The sequence below is a fragment of the Palaemon carinicauda genome, chromosome 18 (assembly GCF_036898095.1).
Source record: "Palaemon carinicauda isolate YSFRI2023 chromosome 18, ASM3689809v2, whole genome shotgun sequence".
Classification (NCBI taxonomy): Eukaryota; Metazoa; Arthropoda; class Malacostraca; order Decapoda; family Palaemonidae; genus Palaemon; species Palaemon carinicauda.
The window spans coordinates 21,860,576-21,879,810 of record NC_090742.1 but is presented as its reverse complement, the minus strand read 5'-3'; the positions used below and the strand labels follow the sequence as shown (position 1 = coordinate 21,879,810).

Genomic DNA, 19,235 nt, shown 5'->3' with positions numbered 1-19,235 from the left:
GAAATAAATAAATGAAGAGAACAAATTAACAATAAATCATTCTAAAATAAGTAACAACGACAAAACAGACATGCCATATATAAACTATTAACAACATCAAAAACAAATATGTCATGAATAAACTACAAAAAGACTCATGTCCGCCTTATTACCAGCTTTGCCCGGCATTCAGCGGAGCAGGACTTACTTTTAATGGGACTTAAGCAAGCAGAGTTATTCTAGATTTTCAGAAGGGTTGCATGTGATATTGTAATTAATGATACAAAAGGAAGCTGAAAAAATAATAAGATCTCTTGAGATTTTGTTTTGTTCTAAAGTTGTTAGGCTTTTCTCATGGTCGTTAAGTCAGCTGTAAAAATTGAAGCATTAGTGGATATTTAGCTACTTTGAACTCTTGGTTAGGCACAATAACAATATCAACTGCGTCCTTGGTCTTTAACTCATCAGAGTGAATTTAATGAAAGTTTATTGAATCTTGTCACAAGCTAAACATTGGGATTTTTTTTCCCTCAGATAAGGATTTCTTTTTCATGATCTTTTGACCTTCAAAGGAATGATCTTCCACTTATTTATAGACATATTTGAAGGGGACTACTTGTTTTTTTTCTTCTAATTCACCTTCAAGAAAATATTTATGATAATGATAATTCATGAAATTTAAGCCTTATGGCCCAGCACTTTGGTTGAAGAGGCCATTCAAGGCTGAGGTAATACTAAAGTATACCTTTGGGGAAAACTACTGTTGTACTATGAATTAAGAGTTCATTGGTTGGGGGAGAGCAAGGTGGAAAAAAGGAAGTGTGAAGGTATGTAAAATAGGTTACTAAATAGTGGGTGAAATTATTGTTTAAGGTATGCTACCAAGACCCTTTACTAGCATCTGCAGTGCAAAGCTGAGGAGATTTTCAAGAGAATTATGTAATGCAGCACAATCTCTTCTAATCTTAGACTATGAGGCATTTGGTCAGTGTCCACTCACGGTAATTGCTTTCCCAAGAAAAGTGCAAATAACTTCTAAATGTTTTATTTTTATCTGCTCCTAAATTAAAAATGGATATAACTTAGAGATATCTAGAGGCGGAGGAAAATCTCCTCTCAAAATTAATCCCAGTAACATCTCTTCCTAAAAATGAGATAGGATGTTACTATTCATTATTAGAGCTGTTTGATACTCTCTAATTCTTTTTCAGATGAAACAAACAGTTTCATTCTTGGAATAAGAAAACTTTAATTCATTCTCATATGCATTGAGTATTTGGTCTTAGTTATAGCTGAAAAATAAACACCCTAAAAGGTATGTCAAGCTTATTAAAGGGGAATCAAAATACTGAAGTAGTAGTATAGTCAGAAAACTTAAAATAAGTATGATTATAAGTATATTATAAAAACAACAATTGCAAGTAGAGCAAGTTTTTTGATAAAGATAACATCCAGGGTTATTGAATAATGAGGAAAGAATCTATTAAAGCTCCCATACTTAAAATGTGGAAAGGAATAAAGACTGACATATGATTTCAATATAGAAATTTTCATTTGTATTTTTATTGGTAAAAGCAGTAGGACTAATTATATGATCAGTGCATTAATAGAATTTATGTAGATAAATCTGGATATATTAACAAAATAATGAAAATGAGAATGCCAAAGTTATTACATACAGTATACATGTAACAAGATTTCTCAGAAATTATATACAGTGATAGGAGGATAGATGTGAGAGAGGCAAGAGAGCGTGCTAGAAATAGGAATGAATGGCAAGCGATTGTGACGCAGTTCCGGTAGGCCCTGCTGCTTCCTCCGGTGCCTTAGATGACCGCGGAGGTAGCAGCAGTAGGGGACTCAGCAGTATGAAGCTTCATCTGTGGTGGAAATGTGAGAGGTTGGGCTGTGGCACCCTAGCAGTACCAGCTGAACTCGGCTGAGTCCCTGGTTAGGCTGGAGGAACGTAGAGAGTAGAGGTCCCCTTTTTTGTTTTGTTTTTGTTTTGTTTCTTTGTTGATGTCGGCTACCCCCCAAAATTGGGGGAAGTGCCTTTGGTATATGTATGTATCAAATTACATAAAAAAGAGGAAGTAGAACAAAGTTCTGATATGAGGCAAACAGAGGACTCTTAGTTGTCATAAATGTACTGTATAAAGACCTGATTATAAATGAATGACAATTAGCTAAATTAATGATAATGGTATAGTTTATATTAGTGTTTTGGCACTCATGTATAGTAGTACTGCATTACTTTGATTTTTTTCCCGATTAGGTGGGCTGATATTTCTGAACCTGACTGGGGTTTTGCTGTTCTGAATGAGAGCAAGTATGGTTGGATGGCTCGTGGTCATCAAGTATCCCTCTCCCTGTTACGATCTCCTAAAGCTCCTGATTACACAGCAGACATGAAAGATCATTTCTTCAAGTATGCTGTTATGCCTCACAGAGGTAAGTTGTGTTCGGTATTTTTTTTTTTTTTCATACTTTTCATGAATGAATATTGCAAAATGCAAATTCTGTATAATCATCATCATGAACATTTTTGGTATCATCCTTATAAACAGTTTTTGGGTCTTAGCACTCGGCAGAACTTTGCGGGTCATTAAGCGCCAAGATGCAAATAGGGGAAAACCACACATTTGCTCTGTGAGGTTAAACTTAAGAGGTTGGACAGTAAGATATGAAAAAGAAACCAGAAATGGATGTAAAGTAATAGGCTACAAAGGGCTTGAAACTAGAGGACAAAAGGTAGGAATGAATATACTAAGCTGTTCATTGTCAGTACCTCCTGTTTAAGGAGTGTTTTCACATAGATGATGAGTAATTGTTCCTCTTAGGAATATATCACAAATCTGTGGGATGATTTTGCTTTTCTTAGAATTGGAACCCAAGTAATTTTTTAATAATCCTGTCTCAAACCCACCCCACTTTCTTGTCCCTGTCCTAAAGGGAAAACAGACTGGTGAGCAATTAGGTGATCAAGTGTCCTATTCCCACCTACCATATTTAGTACTGTTCCATCTACAAATCCCTTCCTCTTACTAGATGTATAAAACTCGTCCCCTATATCTATATATTCCAGCGAGTTGAAAATTTCCTTCTGGTGTATGTTGCTACACAATTCCAGGTCAGAGACTACTTTCTACATAAGATGGTCTGTAATATTAGTAAAGCATTCCATAACTCATTGCTTTGAAATAAATAAATTGCATTTTCCTCTGTATGTAATTTCTGACTTCATAAACAAATTTTAAAGCATAAGCTCATGTCAGCAACGAAACCTTGCTCAGTAAGAAAAGCTCATATGCCAAGGATAAAATGCCATATGCTGGTGTTTGGCAGCAGGAGGCACAGTTAAAGAGGACAGCAAATGTCCCTTTCAATAAGACTACGAAAATTGTGGTAACGTCCCCCAATAAGGCAATCATAAAGATGGAATCTACATTAGTCCTCTGGATTTGTGACTGTAGGAAGAACATTACATTGGATGCCAACACCATACACTAGAAGGCCAGGCAGATCTTTGACAAGTTTATGGATGTTTGTCCAGAACCTGGATCATCTGCAACATTTCCCACCAAACTAACCAAATAATGCCAGCAAGGGCTTTTTTGACAAATTTCAAAGGAGGTGCAACCTGAAAAGTATATTCCTGCATGGATAAGCTGCTTCTGCACACAAACTGGTTACTGATGAGTACATAAACAATGCGTTTTAGACCACCATTGATAAAGGGGGTTTTTTGCATGAACAAGTTTTCCATATGGATGAGACCTGGCCTCTTTTGGAAATAGATGCTGTAGTGTACTTTCAATATGAAGGAGGAGGCCAGAGGCCCTGGAGCCAGTACTTATTTATTTGTCCAAAATCCAGGGTCCCTCAAAAAATCCTACTGTCAGAGCATTGAGTGCACAACTGAAAGGCATGGATAAAATAGCACTAATATTGGATTGTATTTATCCTCAAAGTCTAGCTTTATCTTGCCAAAGAAAGGCCACATGATCAACCTGTATTATAAGGGCCTATTGATTGAATTCTTACCGTTGAAGACAACATTGCTGATTCAGCCTGTAGATCAGCGCATCATTCATGCTTTCAAGGCACTCTACGGTGAAACGCCATGTAGTACCTACTTGTGATCATGGACTCAGATGATTTATTTTTTCTGAAGGAGTACTGCACTACTGGCATGGGTACACCATTTCAGTATATCTCCAAAATATTCAGAAGGCCATAAAGAGATGAAGAAAGAAGTGCTCATTGTTTGCTGGAAGAAATTGTGGCTAGAAGTAGTTAATGACTATAAAGGGTTCTCTCCAGACAAAATCCACCACTCGGTAGTAGAAAAGGCAGTGAGGCTTCACCGATATGATTACTGACGACAAATAACCTGATTGAGGTCCACTCAAATTCATTAATTCATGATGTGACATAGATGACAAAGAAGAAGAGTATGAGGATCCAGGGGAAGAAGAGAAAGTCAGCCTTTCACTAGAAGGCCTCTCAACTCTAGCTAAGACTGCAAAATAAGTTCAAGCCATTGCTGATTATTGGGACCAGCTGATGATTCATGCATTGTAGTTCAGAAATGCAATCGACGGAGCTATGGGAACTTAATAACCTTCTTATCCATATGAAAATATGTCAGCAATTGCCGATCACTATGTTTCTCACCCACAAAGAAAAACGAAGGGTGCTTTGTCAGCAGAAACAGACGATGAAGAAATTGCGCCACCTGAGTGAGTGCCTGCTGCAGTGGTACTTTTAGAAGAGCAGCAATGCTCTTCTTTGCTGTGCAGTAAATTTATCTCATAACCCTCATCAACTCTATAGTTCAGTACTGCACAGCTAAATCATCATCATCATTGTAATCTGTCAAGTTTTTATGTATCTCAACTGGCGAGTGTTCCCATTTACATTCATAAGAATTTGTTGACAGTAAAACTAAGTTTTTGTTTAATAAGTGTTTGAAAATGTAGAAAGTATTAATGAAGAGTGTTGAGAGAGTTTATAAAAGCAATAAAAGATATGAAAAATTGAAAAAAATATATACAGTGGGATGGGGCTGGAACATAGCACGCACTAATGTATAACCAAGGGATTACCGTACTGTTTTAATGTGCCCTTTTTTATATCTATGTTTTAATTCTTATGATTCTATTTAATCTTCCTTTTACCTTTCATTATGAAACTTGTTTGTTGCTATTATGTATTTATACAATATAATGGATAGGTTTTCAGGAGTTCTTTTCTGTTTCCCTTTTAGATTGAATTATGGAATTTTGTCCCCATGTTTCAGAGCCTGGGGCTTAGGTGAAGCATCCATTTTGCTGAAGGCTGTTATTACCTCCCATTTTTCAGCCATTCCCACCTGACTGTCCAGCATCTTAACTTCATTGTTCTCAAATTCTCGTTTATTTTTTTCATGAAAAAATCCATAGGTTAATCCTAGAAATAATCTAGAATCAGTGTCCAATGGTCACTCTCTCGACATCATATAAAAGTAAATTAGTAGCCTTCACAACTCTCGTTGGTTTTGTCGTGAAACTGCATGGAAAGACTAAAATACCTACTACTATATTTCCCTTTATCAAATTAAATAATTTTGAATTTTATTCTTAATTTGTAACTGGGGTTAAACCCTCCCATGCAAGACAGTTCAAATGCGAAGTCATACCTATCAATGGGGCAATTTTCAATCCCTAAATTTGGTTAGATTTTCTTGGATTACAAAACAAACTGCATTTTTCATTTATTCCTACAAATCTTAGTTGTGGGATTTTGAACCTTTAATGGTGTTTGGCACTAATTATAATTAGTGCCAAATATACTTATTTCCTTTCCTCACTGGGCTATTTTTCCCTGTTGGAGCCCCTGGGCTTATAGCATCTTGCTTTTCCAACTAGGGTTGTAGCTTGGATAGTAATAATAATAATAATAATAATAATAATAATAATAATAATAATAATAATAATAATAATAATAATAATACCTGTTCTGACCTAAATGTGCATTTAGGATTTATTGGTGGGATGGGACCATTGGGAGTTAGATGTTTTTCTCTGAGATTTTTATTTATAGAAAATGGTGTAAATTTGCATCCACCAAGCTATTATTAATGTGGTGCTAAAACTCCCCTGGTATCCAGTCCTGATTTTATGTTATTGCTTTCAGGTACTTTGCAAGAAGCTCAAGTTGTGCAGCGGGCTTACGAGTTTAACAACCCTCTCTTGAAATGTGATTTGCCACTGGAGGGGTATGTACTGTACTGTATCATGATTACTTGTTATTAGTGATATATCTTTTGTCATCAATTAAATTTAAACTAAAATATGGTAGGATCAATTTTAGTATAGTTATCAGTAGAGTATTCATAAAAAAATCAATTTTTAGAGATAAAAGAAATTCATATCTATTAGAGTTTTATATAAGAATATTCTTGAAGCAAGTTGACTGGGCTTGATCAACACCATCATATTTCAGTTTAAGCTCGGCAGTAGTATGACTTTGTTAGAACTAACATTTGACCGAGGAAAACAGGTCACTTGGACTGGGATTGTTAGAAACCATGAGGAGCCATACTCCTTCCACCATACACTACCTCTAGAAGAGTATGGAAAGATTAACTAGCTATATTAGTCATGTTTGATGCTTACAGAGCTGGCCCAAATAAATTGAAGAGGGAATATAATTTCATATTCAATCTGGATATTAATCTCTGGTAGAGTAATTTTTCAGAATTTTGAAAAATCTTTGAAGTTCAGATTGCCCTTGACTAAACCAACCTGTAGATAGGCTAGTTAATTCTAGCAGTGTTACCTTCTGCATTATCAGGCTCAATACTACACAGAATTTTATAAGTTGTATTCCAAGTGTGGAATGATCTTTCTAATCTGGTGGTTAAACCTAACACACTGTAAGGTCATACTTGTTTCAAATACGTTTTTGAACAGGTGTAAATATCATTTGATAGATTTATGTATGACCTATCTATTTTAGCATTGTTACTAATCTTGTCATAATTTTTCTATATACTACAATGTTCAGTATATAAAATTCTCTCTCTCTCCAATATTGTTTAATGCAGTTGTCCAGGATCCCCAGGTACGGTACTAAGCAGTTTAAAACTTTTCATAATAGTAAATTTAGCAGTAAGTTACTGTTGTTCCAAATCTAGAGATATAAGCAGATGTAATTAACAGCAGTTTAATCAGCAACTAAATTTTTTTCTGCAGTAAAAGGTACACATCCTTGCTGATCATTAAAGTAGGTTATTTTATTTGCAGACCAGTATTATTCTTTTTAGGTTGCTAGCTTTATCTCAAGGAAAACAAACGCTTGTCCTTTTATAGAAATAATGTACTGTATGATTTTAGCTCGGCTGGAATTTGGCTGTTGAAATTTTAATGAGGTGTATCGATGGTTACTGGCAGCCATACTGAGATGTCACTTTGACTTCTGCTGCCAAGGTGTACAGATGTACTTGCGGTTTTCTTCTGCTGCCAAGGTGTACAGATGTACTTGCGGTTTTCTTCTGCTGCCAAGGTGTACAGATGTACTTGCGGTTTTCTTCTGCTGCCAAGGTGTACAGATGTACTTGCAGTTTTCTTCTGCTGCCAAGGTGTACAGATGTACTTACTGTTTTCTTCTGCTGCCAAGCTGTACAGATGTACTTGCGGTTTTCCCCCCCTTGGCTGCTTAACCATTTTTGTATGTTTATATGATGGAGAAATGACGATTAGACATGTGGTCCTGCCTTGGAATTCATGGAACAGAAGTGTAGCACTTTCATGAGCAGGATTCAAGTGGATCCCCATTCTTTGTCGAACTCTTGTAGAGACCATGACTGATCTCGGTCTTCCCACCCCTACAACAAGTGTATAAATTGCTCATCAGCGCAGTAGTTGGAACATGTGAAGAAAAGGAATAAGCCAAAAAGAGATTGTTTGCAGTTAGGATCATCCTCAGAATCAAGGAAATCTGTTTTTGCTCTTCCCTCTTCAGGTAATGTGGCTTCCTACCCTTCTCAGTATCCCTCCTCCGGGCTGTTAGGAAGTAAGATAACAATGATAGTAATACTGCCATTAGGCAAGATACAAAATTCTCCCTCCTCCAGGCAGTGACGGTGAAGGATAACAATGATAGAGATATTGCTCTCAGGAAAAGCAAGCTATGAAAGAAACAGTGGTAGTGGCTTCTCTATGAGAAGCAGCGACTCCTTCCTCTTAATGAGCCACAGGAAACTGCTCAGAGTGCCATAAGGACACTCTGGCCCTCCTTAGTCATGGAAGAAAGTGCTCCCTTAACACAAATTGCTACAAGCTCTGGGTAACAAGCCGGGATCTTTTTTCCACTTGCCGTACCAGCGCGGTGGAAGAAATGCCCGATGTAAGCCCCGTTCCTTGTCTGTATGTAATACCAAGACCGAATAGTCCAATCCATTCAACTAATACACCTGTTGTGAGTTAACCTATATAGCATTAGCAAACATAGCGGAATACAATGCGAGACCTCGCGCATGCTGACAATCTTGAACAGAGTTTGCCAACCTTCACACTCTCTCGCACTCACCCTTAGTGAAAGGCTCATCGCGTTCATCACTCTCACTTCTACGGTTGTGCTCATCACTACAGGTGCTCACTGCTACATTCGTAGTCACAGCATTCTCCAGAATACAAGCTGCCATCATGGTCGTGCTCTCCAGTAACTGTGCTATATGCTCAATCATCCCAATCCTATGTGTGACTACTCATTGCGTTCACCATCTTGCTCTCATAGAGTGCGTTTTATGGATCGCACACTGCCACCACTTAAGTAATTGTGGATAGCTTGCGAAGGGATTGATAGCGAAAGCGATCAGTTGCCATCCATGTGCGTTCATACCACAAGTTCCAATCACCTGAATATATGTTCATAATTAGATCTACCAACTCGTTACACTCTCATTTTTGCACTCACTTGGTCATGACCACTCAACAGTTCATGGCCATACATGGCACTCTCCCCATTGCATGCCTTCAATTTCCTCTTGCTCTCAGAGAAGAACAATATTATGATCACCTGTTTTCACAAATGGTGCTTGCTAGCTCTTTAAGAGTTTGTGCTCCTGCAATAGGGGAATCTTTTAATGATCAGTAACAGTCCACAATGTGTAACAATGTGTAGGCATTCTCCTGCAGACTTGCCCCATGATGCACACTCCCCCGCCTAGTGAACGCTCTTCATATGATATGCACTCACCCTTCATGCGTAAGCACTTCTCTCAAGATAAGTTCGAAGGAGCGTTGGCACTCATCAAGGGCAGGTCCACCCTTCAGTCAGGACAAACAATTTGTGCACATCCTCTAATAGATAAGGATACACACGGTGGGTCACCTAGTCCCCATCACATTCACGTTTGACCATTAGAAAGGTCAACAGGACAAGAAGATTCTTCTTCAAGAATGCGCTCATATGCACTCTCATTCTCAACCAGAGATTGCTTCTACAAGAATATCTATTCACCCATTCAGGACCGTGAACTGTGCGCGCACGCCTCAATCGAGGTAACTCACTTTGAAGACGGAGATCTCCACAAAGTAGGTAGTCATTACAGGGACATAATAGCCAAGCATATTACATTTCCTCTCATCATCTCTCGAAGGCATTCTTCAGATAACCATTGTACAGTACGAAGTCAGTTCGAGGGTCCTTCCAACGGATAGCTCAGTCACCCAAGGAAAATGTTAGACCTAGGGAAGCCCTCTGGACTAGGAAATTGGGAGTTTACAGAAAGCACTATGAAAGATGGTCTCCGTGATGGGAAGAAGTGAGAAATCGAGAGACCATAAACCCTACAACCTGAGACCAAGGGTCCATACCAGCAGAACCAGAGAAACTGGAGATAGTCTACCTTTGTGAAGGTCTTAGCCATGATCAGAGCAAAAAAGCCTAGGGGAAGGATTGCAAAACCCATTAATAGGCACTTCGGTTACCCGAGCTTCCTTGGTCAGAATTGACCGAAGAAGCGATTGACAGCATCAACGACCAGATCTCGGGGACTAAAACTCTGTGAGAGCAAGTAGGTCCAATAGGATCTTATCCCTCTTGCCCTCTCTTGTCAGAGGTTATATATTCCAAAAGGATCAAGCGCTTCTACCCCAACTTGTTAATGTGGGTATCTTAACACTGACCCCTGGTATCTTTTCTTCATCTGAATCAACTGTTATGAAAGCCACCTCCATTGCCAGCCCTACACTGGACTACTGGTCTGGCACCGTATCATTTTTTACTTCTCAAAACCTTAGTGATCCCGAGAAGAAGTTCATGGATTTAGTGTTATTAGGGGGCCAAAGCAGTCACCATTTTTGGCACACTAGTTCACCAACCAGTGGGCGAACTGGGTACTCAAGTGCAGACACAGTTGTCTCAGAGCTAGGGAAAAGGTTAAGGCATTAAGAAGCCTCAACACTTTGCACTGTGGCAGTTAAACAAAGCCAGGCTCTGCTCCCTCCCAAGAAGTTGATAATGGGGTAGAAATGTGGAGGAAGACAAGTTAGGACTCCCTTTTCCAACTAGCAGCGGCCTTCCAAGGCTCCTGCACATCCCATTAGAGTGTTGGAGCATTGGCACCGGGTACGTTGAAATCTGCCCTTAGAAACCCTTGGGTGGGGCCAAGATCCAGGCCGAGTTCCACACTGCCTGTCTTTCTGCAGATAGATACCGCCCCTACCTTTCTACCCGCATTAAGGGCAAACCAAGAGAGGAACCAGTGGGCACTGCAGCTACCAGTCCCCTACTCAGACTGCCACAAGTGAGGCGATTCCTAGCAAGGCATTGTGAAAAGTGGCTGGAGCACGATGCTGACAACTGTATGGTAAGGGTAATTATTTCGCTCATTGGCTATCCTGCACCTTGTACGGTCCTAGTGCCTTGACATTTTAAATCAGCCAGATTGGTTATAGAAACTCCTTTCTACCTAATGACGAGTTTCCTACTAAAGGATGAGGCTTTATGTGCGTTTAGGAACAAATTGCAAATTTCAGAAGTAATTTTTGTATTTTTCCTGTATACAAACACTGTGGTGGAAATGTGGGAGGTTGGGCTGTGGCACCCTAGCAGTACCAGCTGAACTCGGTTGAGTCCCCGATTAGGCTGAAGGAACATAGAGAGTAGAGGCCCCCTTTTTGTTTTGTTTCATTGTTGGTGTCGGCTACCCCCCAAAATTGGGGGAAGTGCCTTGGTATATGGATGGATGGACAAACACGAGTTCTTGAAAGTTTCACTTGCCTCAACCACCCAGCAACCCCTAGGTGAAGGTCAAAGTGGCATCTCAGTGTGCTGTTGAGGGGGTGGAGCTTCTGCCAGTAACTAACAACCCCTCGTTAAAAATTTAACAGACGAATTCCAGCAAAACTTAAATCATAATCATACTAAAGGAATCAGCTTTGTATAATGTTAGGAAAAATCAAAATTATTTTAAAAAGCAATATTACAGGATTTCCTTCCTATATGATTTTATTTGATTTCAAAGTAAAACTGGACTTGGACATGGTATAATAACAAAACATTAGGTTATGTTCTTTAATTCAACCATTGAATAATTCATACAGGGTTACTGAAGATTCATGGGTAAGTGTAGAGGATGATGGGGCAGTCCTTCACACAGTGAAACCAGCTGATGATGGATCAGGAGATATAATCATTCGTATGTTCGAAAGCTGTGGCTGTAAATCGAAAGTCAAGTAAGTTACCTTTTCATGATTTATTTTAAAAGTACCTCGTAAGACTTGAATTTGTTTTAATGTTAACTCATTTTCTTAAAATGACTCGGTTGACTTTTTTTTATGATAACTTTATTAGGAATTCATGTTTTTAATGAAAACTTTATCCGCTGTCGTTACATTCTGAGAAACCACCTGGTTGCGTAATTCTGCTGTTATTAGGAAATATAAATTAAAGATTTTTTTTTTCACAAGTAAATATTAATTGAATAAAGTAATTATGTAAAATGCAATATGCAAGTCAAAAATCTGTTCTGTAATGATATAGTTCAATATCTTTCGTATATGTATAAGCATTTTAATTTGGTGTACCACACTAAACTGCAGTATTAAAACTTGAAAGTGCTGTATACTTTACGAGTATATTGCCCAAAGTAATATATGGATATTGTTTTGTATAATATTAAAAGAATAGAAACAAATATTGTATGCACAATAACTTGATCATCACAACGTCATTGTTAGATAATACCCATGTTATAAAGATATACCGGTAACTAATGAAAATAATAAAAAGAGGCTTTAAAAATGAAGTTCTATATATATCGTAGTTAAGTAATATCTGATAAAATAAATGATAAAATAAAATTGTTGTAATGTGAGCAGCGATATGAAAAGATCCCAAAGTTCTCTGAAGTAAAAGTGAAGTTTTAGGAATTCAAGTTAAAAGGATTTCATTATATGTTTAAATTTATGAAATAGTAATATTCCATGTGCAAATTAAACTAGAGTCAAGCTGAAATGTCAATTTCCTTTACAGTCATTAGTTTGTTAAAGTTAATGACCATGTCAAGCGTTTTTTTTTAGCACAGTTCTGACTAAGGGATTTTGTTATACGAACACTTTACTGTAATTAAAGTTTTGGTAATGAGCGCTGAACATGTTTCAGGTTATCATGTTTAAGATATTGTTAAACTTATGTTTTAAAGTATTTCGTCGAGACTAAGAATTTTCTTTTAGATACCTTTGGGGAATTTTTTTATGAATTAGTTAGTCTATAAATTCTGCATCAAGTAAAATTGGTAGAATTAAGATAAAATTACTGAAAAAAATGACAGATTTAGAAGTAGTTTTTAATTTTTCTTAATAAAAACCTGTAGTTCTTTACCTAGAAGAAATCAATGAAAGCCAAGTTACGGCTAGAATTTTTTCAATGAAGTGTCAACCATTCTGGTCGTTACTAGTGGTAGTGGGCAAAATCACTGCTCCCCCCCCTTTCTGTTCACTCACATTTTCTTCAATTTAATTGCAGTCAGGACTCTCGCCAAGGATAGATGATGGCTGGTAAATTGTGTTAAGAATTGCACATTTTTAGGGAAATATTACAAATGTCATTTGTTCCTAAACAAAATAGAAATTTTATGTTCTTTACCTAGGAGACCTATCCTATGGTGGAAGTCCCTTAATCTAGCTGAAAGTTTTGCCCTGGGATCGCTGCATCCGAGTATGATAACGAGAAGGATGAGCATTCCGATACTATTAAACCAGTGACCTGGCAATACCAATGGGTTGACGGCCCATGCAAAAGTGATTAGGAATGTAAGAACGTAACAGTTATAGGATATGTATAATCAACGGTTTTGTAATATACACAATGAGGACCAGACATACTCTAACTATAATTAATACAAGGCATACCTGCAAGTCGAAGAGTTCCAGCTGACAGGGTCTTAGGATGCATGCCCCAAATGAGGGGAAGATGAAGAAAAGGCCAGTCCTTGCCTTTTCATTCATCCCAAACTAAAGGCCTGTTCACATTAGCGGGCATGATCGGTGTGCTCCAGGGTTGACGGGCTTATCCAAGAATGTTGTCCACACGAGTGTCAAAGAGGTGGGCGTGCCTGACGATGCTAGTACAGTAGTGTGTTCAAGGCGGTACGATTAACATGGTGCCTACTGCAAAGATGATGATATTGTATTGCATGATAATTGTTTTGTTTGATGAAAAAGAATGGAATATAGTGTGTGGAGGACAAGCCTGCTATGGTTACAGCATGTTAACAAATGTCTGCCAGGGTCAAAGCTTAAGCCATTGGGCACCACCATGGTGATTTTGCTACTAGACCATCGGGCACTTTGACGGTTTGTCCATCAGAGGGGAGGTCCGCTGATCAGGCCCGGTTGTTGGACGGCCTCAACACCATAACCTCTGCTCTTGAATGACTGCAAATAGTCGCGTGAGGAGCTACGGTAGCTATACCACTTGTTGTACAGCTACCATTCTGGTTATCAAAAACATACCTAGGAACTAGTTACATCTTGTGGGTAGTGAAGGTAAATTGTCTCTTCCTTATACACGTTTGCAGTACCTGCATCTCAAAAAAGTTCTTTACAGCCCGGGGGCGTACTTAAACCTATGATGACATGAGCTCTGTTTCATACCCCTTGCTTTCTTAGACGGTAAGGATGAATGGCACGGTCGATCGACCCTGCCCGTGCTGACAAACAAGTGCTTCAACTGTGGGAGAGTTGATTTGGCTAATGTCAAAACAGCCGATCTGGATTATCGGTTCGCAATAATTGTCTTGGCAACAAACCTATGGACGAAGCCGAAAGTAACTTTACCCCATCTCATATATCGTCGGAGAGACCGATCTCATAGAATGGGCGATATCATCTGAGAGACCATACAACTCGCTAACCCTCTTAGCGGAGGTTAAAGCCAGAAGAAAAACGGTTATCAGAGTTTGATAAGGATTTTTTTTGGTAACAAAGAACTTGGACAACGTTCTGTGGTAGTTTCACTTCTGAGTGAGGGCAAGCCTTTTCAAATTCCGTATGAGCATAACAGCTCTACCGAAGAGTTAACACCAACCCCTTTCAGTGTAAAAACTTGGCTTGGTTTAAGGTTGAGAGATACTGTTTACCACAGAGAGCAGTTTTCCTTAAAAAGTCAAGAATTCATTGACACTTCTAACAAAGGTTGCCTACTTTGCCATTCAGACTGAGGTAAAGTACAAGCCAGGTGACCTAGCGGATACTGCCATGAATAGTCGAGAGCTGCTAGAGCCTGGATTGTGCTGCGATCCTGAATCTGTAAGTCGAGAGATCGCCGTTTCAAGCAACACACATGTGCGAAAGAAGTTTTCACTTTTGACACCACGATCCAGGCTAGCTGAGAGCTTGAATTGCATTCTGTGCCAGGATTTTGATGTGCCAAGAGATTGCTAATACAAGCTAAACCAAGGCAAAAAGGATAACTTTCACCTTTAAGCACCCCGATCCAGGATTGCGAGGCAACGAGATCAGTTGTTTCAAGTAAACCTCTCGGGTGAAAGGATACCTTTCACACTAGGCACCACAAGCCAAGCGTGCTTTGAGCTTGGATCTTATTGCTTGGTGTTGAAACATTGCATACTTCAAGCAAAATGGGTGAAAAGATAGCTTGCATCTCATGCTCCAGGCTTGGTATGAACTTTGATTGCATCGCTCGCGAGGTTTGCCCGTCAGGCATTGAGTGTGCGCTAAAAAGATAGCTTTTTGCCTTTGATGTCATCAGCCACTAATAGCTACCAAGATCATCTAGGAGCTCTGAAGAGCTAGAGCGTTCTCTCATCAGAAATGTGAGGATGCTTCCAAGCCACCTGGATAGAAGAACTACCAGGCTAGGACAGTAGCTCTCGGTAGCGACTGTATCCACCAAAAAACCCTATAAGGTCGGCGAACTTTGAGGGCGAAAAAGACAAAGCGCATCTCAAGCGAAAACCTAGCTTACACTTGTGTGCACCGAGAAGTAACTTTATATCTCAAAACAACTGCTTCCAATTAGAGGTTGCAAACATTGAATGGAGAGCACTCGCTAGGATGAGTGTTGCTCGCTGCAAGCTTCTTAGTAGAGGTTCTTCAATCCTAAGACAAGGGGAAGTCCGGTAAAGTGAAGTGTTACCTTTAGAGTTAAAGGAGCCATGATATTAATGCTTCAGTAGTCTCAAACTCCAGGACAACATCCAAGATGCCGAAGTGCAATACTGAAATAAAACCAAGAGTAAAAGTTTCATTTTGCTAAAGCCAGCAAATGTGGAAAATCGGTCTTCAACCTTAGCCGAGACTTATGTAAAGAAGGTATGGGTGTTAATGCTTCTCCCCACTACCACTGGTAACAATCAGTTTCAAGTTTATAGCCGCATATCAGCTTGCACCAGACTCTCCTAGGTAAAGAACTTAGGGTTTGTATTTTGTGAAGTAACAAATGGAGTAAGGCTAATGGCCTTAGACAATATTAGAGGAAAGAATAAGGCTATGGCCCGAGACAATAGTAGAGGAAAGAATGGGAGAAAATTTTTAGCAACACTCCCTTACTTTAATCAACTAATATACATTAGCCTACACTATCGAGTGGTTTTGTAACGGGGCATGATTTAAAAAATGAACAGTTTTGAGATTTACTGGTGATTTACCAGCAATTTTTTTTAACAATAGGTACTAAAGTTCAATAGCGGTTAGTAGTTTCTTCTGTACTTTTTTTTTTTTATATATATAATGGCATTTATAGTAATTCCTTATAATATAGCTGACAGTGTGTGCAAGTACTGAATAAAATTACGAATTTAAATGCTAGAATCTTCAATTTGTACTCATATTTGAAGTTTGACTTTAAATATATCCTGGTTACAGTTATTCTTAAATTTTGTACACAAAAAAAATCTTTCTTTTTAATTTCAGAGTGAAGCTGTCAATGGCTATAGCCTCAGTCAAAGCAAGCAATGGAATGGAGGAGTCAGGGGTCGAGGTTCCTTTCTTTGAAGAAGCGGGTGTTACATTTGTACCACTTAGCTTTACACCCTTTTCCATCAAAGCATTGAGATTGACACCTGGCTCAGTTGCTAGAGGGCATGATTAGTGAAAGTTCTATTTATGAAATCTTGATAAGTGAACAAATAGTTTCAACTGTCAGATTAATTAGTCATATTTTTTTATGATGTCTGAATGAGCTAATTAAGGATAGATTATGCTTTGGGTAACCAATCCTAGAATATGATATTACCCAATCCTAGGATATGATAAATCCATTTAGTAGAGTCTGCAGAAGAAAGTTTTCGATGGTATTACTGTACTTAAAATTGTTGATAAACAATAATTTGATAAACAATAATTAATAAGTTTATGCTAAGATTAAATTACTAAACATTGTCAAGAATATCAAAATACTGTATTCTATTACCTTTCAAATATTGTACAAACCTAAATAAAAGTATTTAATTCTAATTTCACTCACTATTTCCATTACTGGTTCTTTTGCATTTAAATAGCATGCCCAGATGTTAAGTTACTTGAATATATTTGAGCCTCTTCTCAGATGTGTAAAGCATTTTTAAAGTAATTTATATTTGTCCTAATAAACTTAAGTCCTTTAATAGGGGTATGATTTGAAACAAGCTGGAATGGCTGACAACTTTCAATGAGGTAGTTGTAGGCGGGTGGGAAATAAGTCATCTGAATGATCTAATATGAGGCAGAGGAGAAACTTTAAATTAGCCTTCTACAGGCTTGTGTGAGCCAATGAAACCTTGACCAAGGGGGTAATGGCAATAGGAGACTCTAGAACAGAGTTGAATGCAAGAGTTGATGGGAGAAGTACAAGAGGAAGGCCAAGGTTTGGGTGGATGGATGGTGTGAAGAAAGCACTGGGTGATAGGAGGATAGATGTGAGAGAGGCAAGAGAGCGTGCTAGAAATAGGAATGAATGGCGAGCGATTGTGACGCAGTTCCGGTAGGCCCTGCTGCTTCCTCCGGTGCCTTAGATGACCGCGGAGGTAGCAGCAGTATGAAGCTTCATCTGTGGTGGAAATGTGGGAGGTTGGGCTGTGGCACCCTAGCAGTACCAGCTGAACTCGGCCGAGTCCCTGGTTAGGCTGAAGGAACGTAGAGAGTAGAGGTCCCCTTTTTTGTTTTGTTTTGTTTCATTGTTGGTGTCGGCTACCCCCCAAAATTGGGGGAAGTGCCTGGGTATATGTATGTAGAACAGAGAACACTACTAGGATATAAGTCTTTAGTGCATCCCAGGGATCGAGAAGAGATAGAAAGGCATGTCCTAATGGCAGTGAAACTACCTTCCTCCAACTGAGCACTACCAATGTTTAAGGAATGTTAACTCTTCCACCACTAATGGGCATACTGGTAAGTTTCACAAAACTCATCCCTTAACCCCCATGGACGTACTGGTACGTCCTTGCAAAAAACTGCTATTTGCATTTTTTTAATAACAAACAAGGCATTTTCCAAAATAATGAGACCAACCAGACCTCTCTAAAGAAAATCGAGGCTGTCTGCGCAATCTAAAAAAAAAATATTGCAAAACGTGCTTGAAAAAAAAAAATGCCTGGGGGTTAAGGGATGGAAATTTCCAAATAGCATTTGGGTTAAAAGATAACTTTTAGGTTTAAGTTATCTTACAGGTACACTAGCGGTTTAATGACAAATCTACATGCCGTCCAACAGGACCAAGTACAGTATCTTGTGGATTACTGCAGGGTTGCACAGAAAACTGCACAAACTATCATGCAAATACCTGTGCAAGCATTCCTTTAATGAATTTCACCACGCAAATAATGATCTGCAAGCACATTTTTGAAATCTAAAAGTAAAATTAAAACAAGCAGGACTTATGCGGACTGTCTGGTACGAGGGCTTGCCCTTGCCAAAACCTGCAACTAAAACTCGTTAGTCTAACTGTACTTCTATCATAGGACAATGGTTTGCATTGGTGTTGGAACTAAAATATAATTTTAGACAGCAGATAAGTTATTTTTAATTATTACTACTAAGCTACAACCCTAGTTGGAAAAGCAGGATGCTATAAGCCCAGGCCTCCAACAGGGAAAATAGCCCAGTGAGGAAAGGAATCAAGGAAAAATAAAATTTCTTAAGAACAGTAAAAATATTCAATGAATATTTGAATAAACTCTTCTTTTGTAACAAGAGGAAAAGAAAGATTGAATAGTGCGCCCAATTGTACCCTCAAGTAAGAGAACTAACCCAAGAAAGTGGAAAACCTTGGTACTGAGGGTATGGCACTATAAACACAAGGTATGTGTTGATTGGGTACTTTTGTATAGACACTATCTAGATATTTAAAAGCATAATATACTCACCGAAATGTCAAATCCACATGAAGTTTCACTTCGCTAACCCTTCTTGTCTGACAATGCTATTTGTAGTAAGAAGTTACCAGCACTGATGACAGTGAAGAAGACAGAAGCAGCTTATTAAACAAAAATGAAGTAGGGTATGGTCAAGTCACCTGCTCCTAGGGTTAAAGGATAAACCGACTTGTGTAAACTCAAGTCAAAACTGCAGGGACAGTGCAAATACTATGGATGGAGAGGGAAGCCAACAGAAAAATAAAATAAAAACAATTAAAACTATCGTCGTCTACAGGACAAGTCACTCAAACTCCTCAAAGTACACAAGTAAAATGGTATGAGACTAATATCCGCGTTATAATGAACTTACTTCTGTTATTAAGTAGAAAAGTACAATAAGATGCTCAGC

The 19,235-nt window shown here is 38.6% G+C and overlaps 1 protein-coding gene across 1 annotated transcript in view; it reads left to right on the top strand.

The window, feature by feature from the left end:
* Positions 1 to 16,949, top strand: part of LOC137657699 (alpha-mannosidase 2C1-like) — a 45,155-nt gene extending 28,206 nt beyond the window's left edge. The window contains exons 15-18 of the mRNA XM_068392107.1: positions 2,255 to 2,430; positions 6,157 to 6,238; positions 11,574 to 11,705; positions 16,407 to 16,949. Coding sequence (XP_068248208.1) covers positions 2,255 to 2,430; positions 6,157 to 6,238; positions 11,574 to 11,705; positions 16,407 to 16,584 — 568 coding nt within the window. The 3' untranslated portion in view covers positions 16,585 to 16,949. The remainder of the gene's footprint in view (positions 1 to 2,254; positions 2,431 to 6,156; positions 6,239 to 11,573; positions 11,706 to 16,406) is intronic.
* Positions 16,950 to 19,235: the final 2,286 nt, after the last annotated feature.